The sequence below is a fragment of the Eretmochelys imbricata genome, chromosome 4, assembly GCF_965152235.1.
Source record: "Eretmochelys imbricata isolate rEreImb1 chromosome 4, rEreImb1.hap1, whole genome shotgun sequence".
NCBI lineage: Eukaryota > Metazoa > Chordata > Testudines > Cheloniidae > Eretmochelys > Eretmochelys imbricata.
Genome location: NC_135575.1, coordinates 91,656,795 through 91,677,140, shown reverse-complemented (window position 1 = coordinate 91,677,140; position 20,346 = coordinate 91,656,795). Strand labels below are relative to the sequence as shown.

At 40.8% G+C, this 20,346-nt stretch overlaps 2 protein-coding genes across 8 annotated transcripts in view; one reads left to right on the top strand and one right to left on the bottom strand.

Moving 5' to 3' along the window:
- The window catches only part of CRACD (capping protein inhibiting regulator of actin dynamics), a 42,956-nt gene extending 36,807 nt beyond the window's left edge, over positions 1-6,149 (top strand). The window contains exon 8 of the mRNA XM_077815598.1: positions 5,989-6,149. Within this exon, the coding sequence (XP_077671724.1) occupies positions 5,989-6,149 (161 nt within the window). The remainder of the gene's footprint in view (positions 1-5,988) is intronic.
- AASDH (aminoadipate-semialdehyde dehydrogenase) overlaps positions 1-20,346 on the bottom strand; it is an 81,468-nt gene that overhangs the window by 19,433 nt on the left and 41,689 nt on the right. For 4 of the 7 annotated variants that reach the window (XM_077815599.1, XM_077815600.1, XM_077815603.1 and 1 more), the window contains 2 exons: positions 18,098-18,229; positions 11,439-12,541 (listed from right to left, as the gene is read on the bottom strand). In XM_077815599.1, the coding sequence (XP_077671725.1) occupies positions 12,131-12,541; positions 18,098-18,229 (543 nt within the window). In that variant the 3' untranslated portion in view covers positions 11,439-12,130. Of the gene's footprint in view, positions 1-2,025; positions 4,539-11,438; positions 12,542-13,448; positions 13,947-18,097; positions 18,230-20,346 lie in introns of those variants that run through there. The other 3 variants (XM_077815602.1, XR_013345962.1, XM_077815601.1) reach the window with 3 other exon arrangements.

The window sequence follows — 20,346 nt, the reverse complement described above, 5'->3', positions numbered from 1 at the left end:
CCCCTGTACTCCCTTCATTCTTACCCCCTGCACCTCCCTCCTGCACCCCTACTTCTCTTGAAGTAACTGGCAAAACATTACAGGGAAAGCACTTTCTAAATTTACAGAATAGTGTGAAGTGGAAAAGGGTGTGATGGGTGTCTTAGACATCTGTATTTTAATAATGTGCTTCTCCAGCTATGTTAGGGCTATAATCAATAGGGCTTTTCAAATATTTCTCCACACAGCATACTTGTTCCTTGCGTGTTTCACTGTTAAATCCTGTCTATGCAATGAAGAGACCAAATTAGCTGATACAAACAATTGTGCTGTGCTGATCAGGGCAACAGTGCAGGGACCAGGATTTATTTTACTGACTGATACAGGACCCATGTATGTTTTGCTGTTGATCACAGTATTCTATAATACACAGATATAAATTAAAGCTAAATTGAAATGGGATTCCTTATTCACATATACATGAAAAACATTTTTACTAGTACTACTACAAATAGATAATGTTTAAAATTTAAGGTACTATAATATTTATAATAAAATAAGGATTAGTATGAAGTATTGCTAATGCTCTTTGGTTAGAACTCCTCTGACATAGCCTTCCTATGACTTACTATTTGGAGACAAATGTGCTGAGAGAATGTTGCTAAACGTTACGTAGTATCTGATTTATGTATTCTCAGTAGAAGTCGGTCTGAATCTGTATATTCTGTACTACTAGGTGCTAAGGGTTATGGTTTATAGTTGGCTGAAAAGTGATGAAGTAATCCAGTTAGTGTTGTCTAATGTCTCATAGATCAATAATAATGAATACTGTAACATTATTAACCACTCAGCCAATATATACCAATGACTATACCTTGATAGCAGAAGAATTCAGTGAAACACATTTACCTCTGAACTGCCCACCAACTATATGCTAGACTTTTTCCTAATTAGATCATTGGAAGCTAGTTATAATTTTTCTGGCCCTCTTAACTCAGCCTCACTGCCCTAAAAACTGAGTTTCACAGGAAAAATTACTTTTGCAATTCATAATGTAGAGATTTTCAAACAGGGTCTGAATGTCTTCAGAAATATGTAACAATGCCTGTGCTGACACCTCTTGTTTTGATCAAAATTCATTGTGCCTCAAGCATGTATTGAACTAGATTTCATCTTGGTGACTATTTACCTCTGAGATCAAATAGTGATATTGGAAGAACAAATATAACAGGCATCATATCTGCTTATTATGAATATAGATGTGTTTGATGAAGGTTATAACCATGCAGTCATTTAATATAAAGGCCTACACTGGAACTTGGCAAATCTACCGTCCCTTATGACATTATGCATGTTAAAGATATCTTTAAAGAACTGAAAAATATTTGAAAACCAAGATACTTCAGCCTTGCACTGAAAGCAGCTACAACAGGGGCTGTTTGGAAAGTGATATTTCAAACACTCTACATAGAGAAGCAACCATCTTTCCAAATTCTCTGCTACCAGCTGTTGTGCAGGCTTATAGAATTCCTACTGACAAAAAAATGGGTCAGATAGTTTTTAAACTAATCAGTGTTTCTCTAAAATTCTGTGGGAAACAGTCTGCTTTTTAAAGTTTTGGAGGTTCTCCCCCCACACCCTGCCCCACCAGTTACAGATTCTTTTTTTAAATCTGTTACAAAAGTTGGGCAGACTCAGTCCCATAGATAGGGGACAGCTGTCCACACAAAGTGCCTCCACATCTGATACTTATTCCAGTGGTGCTAATCTAGAGGTGGTTCCTTTAGGTCAGGGTTGAACAGGATAGGGCTGCTTGCACTATACCTGAGCCATGAAAATAAAGACAGGGGTTATACAGTTATCTTTTAGTGTAGGAGCATAATGTAGTAAAATCTCATTTTGTGGGCAAGTTAGTAACAGAAAGGTAAGGGAGGGGCCATCTGGTTTGTAAAAAAAATCTACAGAATCATAATTCCAATAGTGTCATACTTCGCAGCGGGGTGAAGAGAGAGAGACGACATGCTACATCCCAGCTCCTCCAGTTGGTGGAAATTTTAATAATACAATGTTGTTAGAAATGGGTTGAGTTGGGTATATGTCAAAAGTCCTTTCTCCTGCAAACACAGTGGTACCAAACCTAGAACAATTAAATACACACACACGAAAATGTTTAAAAATCAATGTTTGTTTTTAAATGATACTTTAACAGTGATTCATTGCTTACATAAAGAGATACTGATCTTTCACTGATCCTAATGAAGTTAGCCTTGACATGTAAGACTGAAACCATTTGTTAATCAGTGTCATCTCAGTCTAGGGCTTCACTGCTAGACACGTGACACTGATCCTCATCTGCACAACACACTCACATCTCTGTACAAGGCAGACTTCTGGCCAAACATCTGCAGGATGGTGAGCATCTGGTCTTTAACACAAGCATTTAATTAGTAGAAGGATTGTTCGGGGACCACATAGTATTTCACACATAACTGGCATGATCAGTCCATTCTCCAAAGACTCATTTATGTCCCGTTGGGAAGGGTAGTTTCTGGATGTCCTAGAGCCATTCTACTACATGGAATTTTCCCTCTTGACTCTTGTCAGTGGCAGTTTTTCTCCTTTTTCTCCATCCGCTTTTGGAAAACATTCAGCTATGTAGCTGTGCATGTGCGGTAACGCTGGCCTTCAAATGGTAAACTCGGCATATGAATATCTTTAGTGCCTTTGAATAAGATAATTTGGTCTTTTCAGCCAAACTTCCAGTATTGTCACATCCTGAAAGGGCATGGAAACTTCGCAGTGTGGCAGCTTTTAATGGTCCAAGGGATAGGAACACATTTCTGAGGGACATACAGCAATTGTTCCCTAGCACCAGCCACAAAAACAATCTTGCAGAAATCTTGGGTAGCATTTCACAGAGAGCACTAAAACATCTGTGTCTTGTGCAAAAATCCAGAGTTTAGTAGTACCTCTGTGCCACTGACGGCATTCAAGATAATTTTAGTATCAGCCTCCTCACAGGAACTAGGAAGAAACTGCACTGAACGGAAAGAGGTAGCAGCTTCATTATGCCATGCAACAATGAAATTCTTCAAGCAATTCTCCATGGTACCAGGATTGATGTGGAAGAACTCAGAGTAGTTTGTTGTAATCAGTGGAGGAGCCAATGCTGTGCCTAAGCTGCTTGAGGAATTTACTATTGGTTCTGGAATGAATTGTTAAAGCAACAGCCAATTGTAGTGGTAGATTATGCACATACCACAACGTTGTTGTGTGTATATTGGAAACCTGCCTTTCACTCAAGCACTCATCCATGAGGCTTTGCGATAAAATGGCAGCTTTGTGCTCCACTTGCTTACCTTCATGCTTGCTGGTGCTGAAGTCAGTGCAACCATCAATGCACCACTTAAAAATGACTACAGGTCATGTGGTATTATTTTTTCAGATTTGGCGTCAGCTATGGATCCTTGAAACTCCTATGTACTGCAGGACAAAATGCTTTTGTTTAAAAAAAAATTTTAGTAGCTGCACCTGGAGTCTTCATACTATTGTTGACATCAGTGATTTCACTTCTCACACCACACCTTTTGTAGCTTTTAAGGACATACGCAGTGATTCATTTCTGCAGACAGGATTGCTAAAAACTATGTCCCTATCCCACAGTTCAATAACTGCTTTATAAGCCTTTCTGCTAAGCATATGTTCCTCTTCACTTTCATTTAAAGCATATATTTCTCTGTACTTCGCCTCTGCATTGACCAGCTCTACCACTTTCCATCCATTAGAGCCTGAGGCAATTTATGAACTCCAGCTGAGTCACACAATTTGCAGTAGTAAAATCAGTATTTGTTTGTATTGTTTTTTTCTTGATACAACACATTAGATACATTTTCGGTGCAGTCCTCGATGGGATAAGCAGTGGTGTATGCATGCGTATCCTTTGGGTCAATGCACCAACTTAACTTTCCATGCAACATTCTCACAAAGAGCGACTGCTTCATACAGTGTCTTATGTTGAAACTGTGCTTCATGGAGGCCTCCATGCTTTCAGTTTAGGGCAGAAGGTGGTGGTCTTCTCAATATAAGTACAAGGCAAGTCTTGTCCACACTCAGCACTTGTCCCAGCATCTTCAACTTTTTTCTGATGGTCGATGTACCTCCGCTCCAGCCTTGCCAAATTCAGTTTAGTGGGTGCTCTTCTTATAGCAGGTAAGGTAAGGTGCCACTGAATGTTGTGTTTTAACCAGGTCCTCTTCAGTGGTATTCTCCAAAGTGGTGTTCTTCAGCTACTAGTTGGTACTCTTCACCTCCCCATTGATACCTAAAAATGATCAAGTCTTTTGTAATAAATTACTTTGATTCTAATTACGTAATGTAATGCATGTTATGTAACTACGTGCATGCAGTTTTCAGATGAATTCCAGTGATTTCTGGCTCGATGCTGATGTCTTAACCAGTGCCTCATTACAAGTCTTTTGGCCTGATAATCAATACTGAAATGTTTCTTTATCGCCAATGACAACAAATCAACTTGAAGCACTCCTTCCACTTTTAGTAATCTGTAAACATGAAAAAAATTAATCAGGTATTCTCAGCATTAACTGATAATACAACACCGTCAGTTGAAGCCACAATTTAATTTTGTGAGGGCTGCATATCTGACATACCTCCATTAAAGTATAATTTTTTTTAAAAAAGTTGATTTTTAAACATTTTCTCAAACATATTTACATAATTGTTCTAGGTTTGTCATGTCTGATACCCTTGTATTCATGGGAGACAGGGCTTTTGGTTGATACCCATTTCCAGTGATGCTGGATTACAAACATTTCCACCACCCAGAATACTGGGAAATGGAGCAGGCAACGAGTCCTCTCTGCCACACTGCAGAGGATGACGTAATTGAAATTATGATTCTGTAGATTTTTTTTTTTTGACTCAACTGACCGCTCCCTTACCTTTCTATCATTAACTTGCCCATGGAATTACACATACTCCCAGCCCATTGAATTCAACAGGCTTTGATCAAGGAAATTTATTCTAAAATTTCTAGTCATAAAATAATTGGGGGTAAAGCAGAGATTGTCCCTGTATTACAGAATAATAGACTTGCAAAAGTCTATTTAAGGGTTTTTCTATAGCATCCATCAGTATAGTATTTAGTAATGCTGTCATCTGATCCCTGCATTATACTTTATGCGGTTCTGCTCTGAAAAGTGACTCTGCAAAAGGCAATTTCTTATTCAACAGATACGCCACTTGTATATAATCAGAGATATCAGTTTGTTTTAGTGATAAATGGTTTTGGTACTTGTTAAGCTTGCAGACAAGTAGCTATGGGAAGGGGAGCTAGATTCTACTCCTACTTAAACAGTAACATCAGAATTGATAGCTCTGCAGTTTCTACTTAGTTACATTTTTCTGTGTAAATGTATTGACCTTGATTTGCCCAGGTGTCTCAGAGGGCACAATTTGGAGACAGTGGGTTGCATATGTATAAGAGAGCAGACCTGTGCCTGGAGAAACTTGGTTATTGATTATACATAAGGAGGAAAAAATCTAGCTTGTCAGGGTGGGGAGGTTCCAGGATTGACAACAAAATTAAAAACAGCATTTTTACTTATAATCAGAGCAAATTTGCTCTGAAAACCATTGAGACTATAAAAAATAGTGTCCTACCATTCCATGTTCGCTGAGTTACTTTTCAGCGTAGCACCATGTTCAAGTGTGTGGGTTAGTCCAATTTTAAATGACCAATATTCTTCATCTATAAATCTGAGCCAAATTAATTTGGTTTTCAACATATATAGAAAGTTAAAAAAAGGAAGACTGAACTATAGTTTTAAAAAACAACAAGGAGTCCGGTGGCACCTTAAAGATAAAGTTTTAAAGATACGGTATCTGTACATTTTGTGAACACATTCACAGCAAAGTTCATAATTCTCTATTATTCTACAGTGTAGCATGTTTCATCTGTTTTATTTTTTTCTCTCCCAAATCAATAAACAGTGGAGATTTCAGATTCTGTTCCATCAACTCCATTAGCAAAAGAGGTTACCAAGAGATTCTCTACTCCTGATGCCAACCCTGTGTCAACAGAACCAGCCTGGCTGGCCCTAGCCAAGAGGAAAGCAAAAGCCTGGAGTGACTGTCCACAGATCATTAAGTAAACTAACCTTTTTGCTTTTTACTTTTGTTTCTTAGTTGTTTCCTCCTTTTTATTGATTCAGCTTTTTTACACAGGACTAAAGAAACTGAACAAAATTTAAATGCATTCCGTGAAGGATTTAAAACTGATCACCATTTTGCTCTAGGTACTATAGTGTGTGCTCACATCATAGATCCCTTTGCTTTGAAAAACTAGGTAGAGAGTGGGCCCAGGCATACAGTTCAGATCCAATTTCTCAAAATTCAGCGCTACTCAAATGTGAGATTTTGGTTTTGCCCGGTATAAAAAGAGGCGACAGAACTTCAGATCAAAAGCTCTTTCAAATTTTGTGAGCATTTGAGTCTGAGGTTTTGGATCTCTCTTCTCCATGCAGACAAAGAAAAGGTTCTGGCCACTCGGATATAAAAAATGAATGTAAAATGCCTGTTCCCTCCTCTTAGCCCCAGTGGTCGCTTTTGAACTCTGTTTGATGCAGTTTATTTGCGATTTGAAAACCTCTCCCCATCCAAGGCATTTTGGGAGACTTCTTCCCACCTGTGAATGAAGTGATAGCAAGTGATGGTAGCATCCAATTACTGAGGCACTATTGTCTTTCATGCTGGGGACTCAACACAATTGCTGTACCTCCCTCCTCAAAAAAAGTAAATAATTTGCCTATCATTCTAGTTAACATTCATATGGCAACCAAACAAAAAGTGATGGAGCAGGGATACAAAAAGTGTTGCCTCTGAGTGAACGGGGGAAAAGTCCATCCATGTGCTCAGAACACTTGCAATCTAAGACCCTATTCCTACAAATAACTGTGTCCATGAGTTGCTTTACATACCTAATGAGTCTCCTTGAGTTTAAAGGGACTGTTGACAGGTGTAAAGTTATTCATGTGTAAATGTTTGCAGGACTGGGGCCTAAAAATCAGAAAACCAAGACTCTGGGATCCTCATGACACGGTAGTAACTTAAACTTATTTAAAATTCAGTTTCCTGAACAGAGAATAAAACGGGTTTGGAATGCTAATTCTTGCTAAGGTTGTTCCCTGAGTGACTTCAGACAACCCAGCTGTAAAATTGAGTAAAAAATTTACTTACATGGGGAGTCGGAGGAATCAGTTGTTGCAGCTGAATTTTTTTTAAATTAGTCTTTAAAATGTGATAAAAAATGTTAGCATCCTTAAATTTTCTACCCAGAAAGTTATGCTTTTTTTTTTTTAAATGGCTTTTTACACATAGTAACTACACCAACAAAAAGCAAGCGTCATCTTCCTTAAAAAAATTCCTGTGTTTTCAATGAACTTTGCATATTGCTGCAAATCCCCCTCTGTTTAAAAATATATGTTTTCTTTTGAGCCATAAGAGCATTTTAAGAGGAGGCAATTTCAATGAGAGAGGAAAAATTGCATTACTACAGCATAATGTATCTGATAACTTGATATTATTACTTTTCTTTAGCCACATTGCTATACATCGCATGAGGAGGGGAGCAAACTGTAAATAAAGCAGAAAACAATGAGCCTTATACTATCATCCTTGTTCTAAGAACTGAAAAAAGCTAGTCAGCAAAAGTTGTTATTGAATAGACTGCATCCTATGTAGGAAACAAAGGTTCAGCAGCACACTTAAAATAGCACAAACACAGACATTAGATTCAATAGAGGTGCAGCTGGAAATAGGTTTGCTCTTGTGGCTCTTGCGCAATCAGTGTTCCACTCTTTCATATTTAAACTAGAACCTTTAAAAACTCTCTCCTTGCTTCTAACATATTAAGTATTTAAAATTTTTATACACAGAGGAACAAGTGAGCTCTCTGGTACCTGCACACAACTCCTATGGACTTCAGTGAGAGGTCTGTGGGGGGGGATCTGAAGGGGGGGATTGGGCCCATAATATGTGTGTGTTTAATTAGTCCCATAAAGTAGCACTACTTAATGTACATTTATATCTCATCTGGGTTTTGAAGTGTGCAATAGAGTTGTTCTTGTAATTATAACTCTAAACTGCTTGAAATCAAACACCAGAATTTTGGATGCAGTTTTAGAAGGCGGTGAGGGTAACAGGAAGGAGATGCAGGGGGTTGGTGGGAGCAGGCCAACCACAAAGGTAGAGAAAAAACAGTAGTCATGATCAAGGAACGTTTAATGATTTAAGGTGCTATTGTGCATGACAAAATGAACTGACCTACCAAAACAACATTAGGCATATTTATAGCACGGTTTGAATTGATTAAGGATGGTTGTAACCTAAAGATTCAAAGCAGAGTCTTTCCAAGTGTAGGGTATCTGGTATACTAAAAACTGCACTCAGTATGTACAGTACTTGCTTGGAAACACTTCTAAAAAGTCTACAAGTTGAACACTGACACTTCATGTAAAATCAACACTGAAATTTGCACTAAACACCTGTGAAGTGTTACTTCGCTTTAACTTTGTTGCGTCTTCTGAACAAATTGTCAGAATTCTGTAAAATAAAAAAATTGTTACTACTGAATTTATTCAAATCAGCAAAAATGTTTTAAGAACTGAATGAACCACTATGTAGAAGGTCTCAATTTTTTTGTAATTTATAAACACAAAATACCATTTCTTCTGAACAGGTTATATATGATTAACCTCTATGTTCATATAGTAATGTACAAAATGTATAATTGTGAGGTTTTTGTTTTCTGTACTTTTTTAATTTTTCAAATGTTTTACAGTGCAATTGTTTCTTATACAAACGTCATTTTAATTCCTATTAAATTATAATCCAGTCAAAATTATCAGATGATGTATGTATTCACTGTCTCCTTCTGTTAATGATATAGGTCAGGTTTATTTATAAATAGAACTTTTAGTGCTACATGTGTCTTGCTATGTGTTTTTATCAACAATAAAACTGAGTAACAAGACCTATGAAGAAAGGATACATTAGTGTAATTTCTATTTTATTTTCATATTTTAACGTAAATGGTCCCATTATTGAAAAACGTTCTACTTAAATAAAAAAATGGTTCCTGAGTTTAAAATACAGCTTTTGTCATTGATAGACACTGGAAATTTAGATGCAACAAATTCACATCACTGCTGCTGGTTACTTTGAACTGGGAAAAAATGACAATACAAAATTAATTTCAACATCACCATTTTAATTGTTCATACAGAAGCTTCAAAAGTCACTAAGCTAAATGGCTTCACAGCTGGACATATGTTGAACTGAGTCTTGAGTTTTACTCAATGATCCAAGCTAATTAGTAAATGCTTAGTACAAAAACTGCTAATTTTTTTAAATGGGTTATTGTATTCAAAGCTTAATGCATTAGAATACCATTGGTAAGTATTATTAATGTTTCAAACCTTTGTCAAGGTTGCTACAAAAGCAAGCTTACCTCCTCTCCTTCTAGCTTGTCAGGAAATTGAATGTTTAGCTGTAGTCAAGTCAGCAGTAGTACTGCTGAAAAAGATCTGGAGTCAAAGTGGATCACAAATTGAATGAGTCAACACAGTGATGCAGTTGCAATAAAGGCTAATATTCTGGGAGGTATTAACAGTAGAGTTGTACATAAGACGAGTGGTAACTGTCCCACTCTACCCAGCACTGATGAGGCTTGACCTGTCCAGATCTAGGCGCCATACTTTAGGAAATATGCGGATGATTTACAGAGAATTCAGAGGACATCAACAAAAAAAAAAGATTTAGAAAACCTGATTAAAAAACAACAACAAACCAACTGGGCATGTTGAGTTGAGCCACAGCAGGTGGCAGGCAACCCTTGGAGCACCAAGCAACTCCCTGCGGTCCTGGAGCGCTGAGCCCACAGGCAGTGGGAGCCCACAGGCAGTGGGGACCCACAGCTCCCAGCTGCTGTGAGCAGCAGCAGCAGCGGGGTGCTAGACCCCCCTATCCATTGTGTCAGGGTTATTTTTAGTAAAAGTCAGAGACAGGTCACAGATGTCCATGATTTTTGGTTACTGCCCAGGACCTGTCGGTAATTTTTAGTAAAAGTCACTGACAAAATCTTAGCCTTAACTGCAACTACAGCTACAGGAAAAAGGTGAAGACAGTACTTGTAGCAAGCTAAGAGCACCAAGAAACAGAGGTTCTGACTCTGGCCATGTGGCAGTAAGAGGAAACTGGACCTGCATGGCCTCTTAAAGCCTCAGATGTGTCACACAGTTGACGCATGACCCACATGCGGGTCAACCGACACTACTATGAACAGTTCTGGCTCCAGCACATGGCATGCATGCGCACCCCACGGTCGGAATCCAAACAGAGATCATTACTCGGAGAACTATTGAAATCTGACTTATGAACAGCAAACACAGCCTTTGTGCAGAATGCAGGGATATCCCGAGCACACAAGGTCCGCACAGCACTGCATGATGCAAGTTCCTGTTGTGCATGTGCTGCTAAAGCCCTGAGTCTGGGCACCTCCTGCGGGGCTGAAGGCCCGAGCCCCAGCTCACCGCACTAACTCTAAAAGAGCCACATGCAGTCATGAGGTGCAGTTTGGCCACACCTGGCTTAGATCAAAAATGTGTACACAGCTGTTTTTAGAGCATTAATGAAAGCTCCACTAGGCTGAGTCTGTCGACCCAGGCTCAGAGCTTGCTCCCACCTGCTCCAAAATGCTGCATAGACATATCCATTGAAATATCCTGTATTTAAAGTCAAACATGGGCTTATAACAATCATGCAATTTTGGAATGGGTTCCAGTTTAAAGTTCATAATGTTGAAATCAACTATTTTTGGGCTAAGCATTTACTAATGGACTGTGTAAAACCGAAGATTCAGTTTATTCTTGCAAGTTAGGTTAGCTTCCCTAGATACCATAAAATGATTGAGACATGGTCTCCAAACTTTCCACTTCATGTCCCCCCTTACCCGTCTGCTCCCTCCCTTTCCCCCCAAACCCAGGGTGGGGGGGCGGAGAAGGAAGCTGCAGCTGGGGACCGAGGCTGGGCCACGCTCGTGTCCCCCCACCCACATCAGGGCTGGCCCAGGCCCTGCTGCATCCCCTGAATGCATTTTAAAAACCTATATAGAATAGAATAATCGGCCTTGAAGGATTCCCCACAACAGGTAGCAAGCTCAAGTGGAAGGTGCTGGGAGGGGCAGAACACCTTGGTCTATGCATGTGAGTAGATACACGGAGACACAGTTATCTGTTTACAAAATATGTTAATACAGTCAATAAAAAGACCAAATTTCCCAACCAAATACTGGAAAACTTGAGACCAGACAGACAAGCTATTTTCATATTTTCATGCTAGACATGACATATGGCACAAAATTCAATATAAATTGCCAGAAACAGTTATATCAGAGCGAACACATTTATTTTTCCACCAAAATTCATCTTAAATCAGACAAGTGATGCTGAGATATCATTAAGTCAAGTAACCTCTCTTGATTAGGAAAATCGCTTGACTTGGAAAACATGTTAGCTAGCACCAATGTCCACCTAATGCAGACACTAACACCTTAAAAATGTGTTCAGAGATCATGACTGGGGGGGATGGGGGGGGAGTTTAATGTTGACCATGACCACATAACATTTTTTAAAAATATTACACACTGTTGCCACTAAGCACTCTCGTGTTTTTAACAGCACATAGGCACAATTTTAAAAGAAAACCACACATTTTTCCTACTCCAGGCATGAAAACAGGTACATTGACTCTGCGATAACAAACCTGCAGAAGCAAGTCTCAGAGCTCAGGGTCAACTGACTCGAGCTCCCATTACGGAGCTAAACAGAGCTCTTTTTAGCCGCACAGCATGAGTCCAAGTCAGTTGATCCAGGCTCTGAGACTCACTGCCACAGGTCTTTTACTGCAGCGTAGACATGCCTGTTGGTGCAAAATTGTTAACTAAAATGTTTGCAAACATGATCAATTTTACAAAAGTAGAATGGGCTAAGAGCAGGACCGCACAGGCCTGGGTGCTTTAAAGTACAATTCAAGGATGTTCTTAACATCCAAGTGTAAACACTAGAGATGAGGCAGTTTAACACATCCTAGTAGTTCTTGTTTTTTCAGCAATGCACAAATCCAGGCAATAAACGTAATCATTTCTACAGCCAACAACAAGCCTTGAGCCGCATACTACAGGGGAAGAGAATACTTCTCCTGGAAGTTTCTCGACACCTGCTACCAATCCATTTTTAGCATTCAGGACCCACACTGTACCATCTGTAGATGTTGCTGCCAGCAGCGTTTCACTCTCCAAGTCATGACTATGGAAAACAAAGGGAGTTGCATATACACTTGAAGTGGTTTCAAATTTCCACAGTAAATTACCTTCCATATTACAGCAGTAGATAAAGCAGTCATGGGAGCCAAAATATATTTCTTGCTTAATTAAACTTGAGATACATGGGGATGAAAAGACTGGTCCACTGGTGGAAAACTGCCAAACCTACAGAACAGTATTAAAAAATTAATCCATTATTGCAGGTTGTTCAGGTTATCAATGAGACATCATCTAATCTTCAGGGACAAGCTGTTAACAGAGAGGACAAATATACTGCATCATCTGGATTCTGGCATATGCTGTATATCATACATGGCTAGAAAATATTTGCAACATTCACAAGCTAAGCTCCACACATACATTCAGCAGGCAGGCATTCACATGGTAGTTTCCTATAATGCAGTGTTGTAGCCATGTTGGTCCCAGGATATTCCAGAGAAAAGGTGGGTGAAGTAATATTTTTACTGGACCAACTTCTATTGGTAAGAGACAAGCTTTCAAGCTTACCAAGAGATGAACTGAAGAAGAGATCTGAGTAAGCTCAAAAGCTTGTCTCTCTCACCAACAAAAGATATTATCTCAACCCCCTTTTCTCTCTAATTTCCTGTAAATTATTCACCTATGTGGAGGCTCTACAGAAAGGAGGCTAAACAGGCAACACAATAAGTACCTCAAGGCCATTACAGTATAGGTGTCCCTCCAGCAGGGCAAACCCCACATCCTCTCTCCATGCAGTCTATAGAGAATCTTTCCTCACTGTATTGGTGTAGTGCAACAAATCCCCATCTTGTGGGATTTCCAAGAATCACCTACATAAAGGTCCCTGCAAGCCAATGAAGACGGGGAGGAGTCCTAGCATCACTGTTTTAGAACATCAGACTCCCAAGGCTGGGAAAGCTATCCAGCTAGAGAGGGCTGCTGTCATGCCACCCTGAGAGGAGGATATGGCTTTGTCAAAGGGAGGACACTGGCTGTTGGTTACTTCTTGCAGCAGGCAGTGCTCCCCCCCTACTCCCACCCACCCACCACAGTGATGAAGAACCATTATGCTGCCCTGACAACGAGGAATCACCTGCAAATATGGAGGAGGAGAAGCCATGTACCCCCAAGGCTGGGAGGATCGCAGTTCCCAGGAGGAAACGTAGGATAGTGGTGGTTGGTGATGCTCTTCTGAGAGGGATGGAGGCACCCATCTGTCATCCTGACATATGGGAGGTATGCTGCCTGCCAGGGGCCCATATCCGAGACGTTACGGAAGGGATGTCAGGGATCATCCGGCCTTCTATTACCCCAAGCTACTCATCCATGTGGGAATCAATGGTACTGCAAGGTATGACCCTGAGCAGATAAAAAATGACTACAGGGCTCCGGCAGTAAGGGTGAAGGAGTTGGTGGCACAGGTGGTGTTCTCTTCGATCCTTCCAGCTAAAGGTAGGGGCCCTGGCAGAGACAGTTGCATCCTGGAGATGAATGCCTGGCTGCGAGGATGGTGTCACAGGAGGACTTTGGCTTACTTGACCATGGGATGCTGTTCTGGGAAGAAGGACTGCTAAGCGGAGATTGGCTCTACCTATCGAGGAAGGAGAAGAACATATTTGGATACAGACTGGCTAATCTAGTGAGGAGGGGTTTAAAGTAGGTTTGATGGGCGCAGTTAAATTCAAAACATGGAAACTGGGAGAAGGGTCAAAATTGGGGCGGGGGGAGCATGAACAATTACAGAAGGGATAGGGGAGAGATGAGAGAACAGTGGGGGAAATCAAATCAGTATCTTAGCTGTCTGTATACTAATGCGAGAAGTATGGGGAATAAGCAAGAAGAACTTGAAATGCTAGTTAACAAATACAACTATGGCAGAGTTGGCATGACAGAGTTGGTGGGATAATACAAATGACGAATATTGGTATAGAAAGGTACAGCTTGCTCAGGAAGGACAGGCAGGGAAAAAAGGGAGGAGATGTTGCTTTATATATTAAAAATGTATACACTTGGACTGAGGTTCAGATGGAAATAGGAGACAGATTTGTTGAAAGTCTCTGAGTAAGGATAAAAAGGTAAAAAACCCAAGGGTGGGGTCATGGTAGGGGTCTACTACAGACCACCTAATCAGGAAGAAGCGGATGCGGCTTTTTTTAAACAACTAACAAAATAATCCAAAGAAAAGGACTTGATGGTAATGGGTGACTTCAACTACTCAGACATCTGTTGGGAAAATAATATGGCAGGGCACAGATTATCCAAGTTCTTGGAATGTACTGGAGACAATTTTTTATTTCAGAAGGTACAAAAAGCTATGGGGGCCAAGCTGTTCTAGATTTGCTTTTGACAATTAGGAAGGAACTGGTTGAGAATCTGAAAGAGGAAGGCAGCTTGGGTGAAAATGATCATGAAATGGTAGAGTTCATGAATTTAAGGAAAGGTAGGATGGAAAACAGCACAATAAAGATAATGGATTTCAAGAAGGCATACTTTAGCAAACTCAGGGAGTTGGTAGCTAGGATCCTATGGGAAGCAAGTCTAAAGAGAAAAATAGTTCAACGGTTTTTCAAAGAGACATTATTAAGGGCACAAAAATCAAACTATCCCACTGCGTAGGAAAAATAGGAAGTATGGTAAGAGACCACCCTAACTTAACCAGGAAATCTTCAATGAGCTGAAACTCAAAAAAGAATCCTACAAAAAATGGAAACTAGGTCAAATTACAAAGGATGAATATAAACAAGTAACACAAGTACGTAGAGACAAAATTAGAAAGGCCAAGGCACAAAACAAGATTAAACTAGATAGAGATATATAGGATAACAAGAAAAAAGTCTACAAATACACTAGAAGTAAGACGAAGACCAAGGAGAGGGTAGGCCCGTTACTCAGGGAGGAAAAAAAATAACAGAACATGGAAAAGGCAAAAGTGTTAAATGACTTTTTTTCTTCCAATTTTCATCAAAAAGGTTAATAGCAATTCAACATCAAACGTGAAGAATGCCAGTGAAAATGAGGTATGATCAGAGGTAAAATAGGGAAAGAATAAAGTTAAAAATTACTTAGATAAATTAGATGTCTTCAAGTTACCAGGGCCTGATGAAATATATCCTAGAATATTCAAAGAGCTGACTGAGGAGATATCTGAGCCATTTGCAATTATCTTCAAAAAATCATGGAAGACAGGAGAGATTTCAGAGGACTGGAAAAGGGCAAATACAGTGCCCACCTATAAAAAGGGAAATAAGGACAACCCAGGGAATTAGAGACCATTCATCTTAACTTCAGTGCTGGAAAGATAATGGAGAAAATAATTAAGCAATCAATTTGCAAACATCTAGAAGGTAATAAGTAAGGCTACATTTTAGTGACAGGTATTTTTAGTAAAAATCATGGACGGGTCATGGGCAGTAAACAAAAATTCAAGGCCCTGTCACCTGTCCATGACTTGTACTATATATCCCTAATTAAATCTTGGGTGGGGAAGGTGGCCCAGGGGATGGTGCGGGTGCTTATGGTGGGGCAGCCTGGGGGTACTGCAGGTGCTCAGGAGGGAAGCAGCCTGGGTCCCCTGCTGGTGCAGGGGGGAGAGGGCAAGCAGCAGTGCACGATCCTCGCTGGTGCTGGGTGGGGGGTGGTTGGCAGGGCTGGCTGGCTCCCTATTTGGCTCCTCGCAGCTCCACAGAAGCGGTGACATGTCCCTCCCTCAGTTCCTAGCTCTATGCGCTGCCCCACCCCCAAGCGCTGGCTCCACAGCTCCCATTAGCTGGGAACCATGGCCAATGGGAGCTGCAGGGGCAGTGCCTGCGGGTCCCAGAAAGTCATGGAAACTGTGACAAACTCACAGCCTTAGTAATAAGTAACAGTTAGCATGGATTTGTCAAGAACAAATTGTGCGAAACCAATCTAATAGCTTTCTTTGACAGGGTAACAGGCCTTGTGGATAACGGGGAAGCGGTAGATGTGGTATATCTTGTTCTCAAAGAGTAGTTATCAGCCGTCCACAGTCAAGCTGGAAAGGCATATTGAGTAGGGTCCCACAGGGATCAGTTCTCACTCCGGTTCTGTTCAATATCTTCATCAATTATTTAGATAATGGCATAGAGAGTACACTTAAAGTTTACTGATGATACCAAAGCTGGGAGGGGTTGCAAGTGCTTTGGAGGATAGGATTAAAATTCTGAATGATCTGGACAAACTGGAGAAATGGTCTGAAGAAAACAGAATGACATGCAGTAAGGACAAACGCAAAGAACTCCACTTAGGAAGGAACAATCAGTTGCACACATACAAAATGGGAAAGGACTCCCTAGCAAGGAATACTGTGGAAAGGGATCTGGGGGTCATAGTGGATCACAAGCTAAATATGAGTCAACAGTAAAGCAAACGTCATTCTGGGATGTATTGTAGGCATATTGTAAGCAAGACTAGAAGTAATTCTTCCATTCTACTCAGTGCTGATTAGGCCTCAACTGGAGTATAGTGTCCAGTTCTGGGTGCCACATTTCAGGAAAGATGTGGACAAACTGGAGAAAGTCCAGAGAAGAGCTACAAAAAATGATTAAAGGTCTAGAAAACATGACCTATGAGGGAAGATTGGGAAGAAAAAAAAAAAAAAAAAAGGGTTTGTGTAGTCTGGAGAAGAAAAGACAGAGGGGACATAATTTTCAACTACATAAAAGATTGTTACAAGGAGGAGAGAGAAAAATTGTTCTCCTTAACCTCTGAGGATAGGACAAGAAGCAATGGGTTTAAATTGCAGCATGGGTAGTTTAGGTTGGACATTAGGAAAAACTTCCTGTCAGGGTGGTTAAGCACTGGAGTAAGTTGCCTAGGGAGGTTGTGGAATCGCCATCATTGGAGATTTTTAAGAGCAGGTTAGACAAATACCTTTCAGAGATGGTCTATAATACTTAGTCCTACCATGAGTGCAGGGGACTGAACTACATGACCTCTCAAGGTCCCTTCCATTCCTACGATTCTATCAGTGACAATTTTTACCAAGGACAACACTTTTGAGTTAAGTATGCTATGGCTGTACCCAGGCAAACAAACAGTTTCAACAGCAAAAATTAAACCAGAGGTGCAGATCTTGTACATGTATGAGAAAACAAATCTTACCATCGCATCCAAGATTCTAAGAACAAGACCAAGCCACACAAACACTTACACAGATACCTCTGCCATGACACCAGCACTTTGTTTTACACTTTGATAAACATGTGAGTGAAACTTTAATTCCAGTCAGTACCTTTATAAAACAAACCTGGAAGAAAGGGATGGGACTTGAAAGAAAGAGTTGCTTTCAACCCTGCTGTATATGTCCCTGGCATCTGCTAACAGAATTCAAACCAAAAATGTCACCATCCCTCTCATCCTCCCCTCCCAAATTAAATGATTAGAATTTGAACTGAGGTGCTCAAGATTTTTACCTGTGCATTAGAAATGGAGGGATGGCTGGGGAGAGACTGGGATACTGGGTTCTAGTTTCAACTCTGCCACTGACTTGCTGGATAGCCTTGGGCAACCTGCTTTACCTCTCTCTGTTAGAACTTACCTTTCTGTAAAATGGGTACATACTAATACTTGTTTTATCTGGCTGGCATAAGTAAGAGTTAATATATGTTAACCACTGAAATCCTCAGAACAGTTTATAAAACTGTGATTTATTACTAAAAGGTAAATCAAAGCAAGAGTTTGTGATGTAAGAAAGTACAATAATCTAATAGTGATAGTTTTCACCTTTTCTCCTGAGTGGCTAAAACAGTGCACATTCCCATCCACACATCCAATGCACACATACTGCTCGCTGCAGTGGGGAGAGGAGAAGAGGGGTTTTCCACAGGAACTTTTCCAGATCTTATTCCCCGTAACCTGTGAATGACAAAGTACAAGACATGGCATTTAATGTGACTGCAGAAAGCTGCACAAAACTACTGGGCAAATCTTCTCCCTAGTAACTGGGCTGGGCCCTGGGAATAGCCACAAGAAAAGAGAATTCAGTCCCCCAAGCGGCAGAGCAAGAGCAGACCTTCTCTCCAGAGATTACTCCAACTTAATACCTAGAACAGACTGTGACCCTCATGCCTCTATCCTATCCTCCTCCAGGGACAGATGAGAAACGACCAGAAGATCCACGCAACTAGCTCCTAATAGCATAAAACTTGTTTCTGCACATGGTGTTAACCCTAAACAGCGTATGAACAGCAGCAACCCATAAATCACAATCATCACTATAGCTCAGAAATATAGCTGGTACATTAACAGTTGTAATGTAGTGAATTATCTGAGCCAGTGCCTCTGCTACTCTGTGCCATTTCACTGTGTTAACACATACAGCTGACGAGAAAACTTGGATGAAAGCTTGTTGAAAGCTGCATGTGGAAGCTCAATTGTGGGGCTGACTGCTAGTGATGGCTGTTTCCTTTCCCTCTCTCGCTTCCCACACCCATACAGTGCTCAGCTCTGGACTACTGTTCCTTCAACAAGCCATGAAGCTGTCTCCACAGCCTCTAGAAGTGCAACTTCCTTGGAGTGGTGTACTGTATGGGAAGCCAGGTGAAGGAAGTGGAGAGCTCCATTGGGATTGGCCTCTGCAGGTGAGAGACGTGGAGTGGTGACAGTAGAAGGAATGGCGGGAATTAGTTTCTCCTTTATTCTCCCCAGGCTTCAAGAGATTTTGCAGATTTTTTTCTTTAGCTAGGGAGATGAAAGCTAGCAGGCACTTTCTCACAAGCCCCTAGTTCAGAAACACTGGTTCAATGGACAGAGCAACAGATGGGGAGTCAGGAAACATGATTTCCTTTCCAAATTTTGCCTTTCACTCAGCATGTGGCCCTGGGCCAGATTCACAAAGACACACTTAGGCACCTTACTGCTCTTTAGATGTCCAAGGCCAACATTTAGGAAGCAATTCACAAAATGGCTGTTCAGCTGCCACCTATTCCTTTATGCACCCAAGTTTCTGCCAGCACCAATGCACAAAAATACCTAAATCCTGATGCTGCCCCCCAGCTAACAAGCTCCTTGGATCATTAAGCACTGGTGAGACTCTCAAACTAGGCATTCCTAAGAGCATGCTTAACTTGCACAAAGACAACCAGTATCTAGCAAATCAGGAATTTTTTTTTAGGCGGGGTGCAGGGGGAGTAGAATGAGAGACCCATTAAAAACCCTGCTCTATTTGCCTGATTCTGAGCAGTGACTTGAACACGACTCTCCAAACATGCCAAGTAAGTATCCTAACCACCTGGTTATAGAGTCTCTCTCTTGCTTCTCTCTTCCTCTCTATCCCAATGAATATTTAATTATTTATACAAATTGGAACAGCTTCAGCATGAGAAATTGAGACCCAGCCCAGATTACCCAATAACCCATTGGTTAGGGCACTCAGCTGGGATGTAAGTTCAAGTCCCTGCTCCAAATCAGGAAAAGCAGGGATCTGAAACTTTCTCTCATATTGTAGGCAAGTACCCACTCTGCCATGGAGAGGGTATCTGTGTGTTTGTCTTTCCCTCTCTCATTTTTCACATGAAAGAGCTGACTTGGTTTAGGCAGCCAATTCCAGGAGAAGGTTCATGGCCGAGAATCCTGAGAAGAGACAGACACCTCCCTCTGGCCCAGAGTTAGGCTATGCCCGTGCTGCTACAGCCGTGCTGCTACAAGGCGTACAGTGTAGCCGCTATTTGTCGGCAGGAGAGAGCTTTCCTGCCAACAAAAAACTCCCACCAACAATGAATAGCATTAGCGTTGTCAGCAGGACAGTGCTCCTGCCAACAAAGTGCTGTTCACACCAGCGCTTGTTATTGACAAAACTTTTTTGGTCTTTTGGTGGGTGGGTGTGGGGTTTTTTTTTGTTTTTTTAATACCTGTGAACGACAAAAGTTTTACCAATGTAGACAAAGCCTTAGACACCGAAATACCTTTGAAAGGCAGTGCTCAGGCCACACCCCTCTCCTCAGCATCTCCTAGTGGCTAAGTTAGGCAGACCC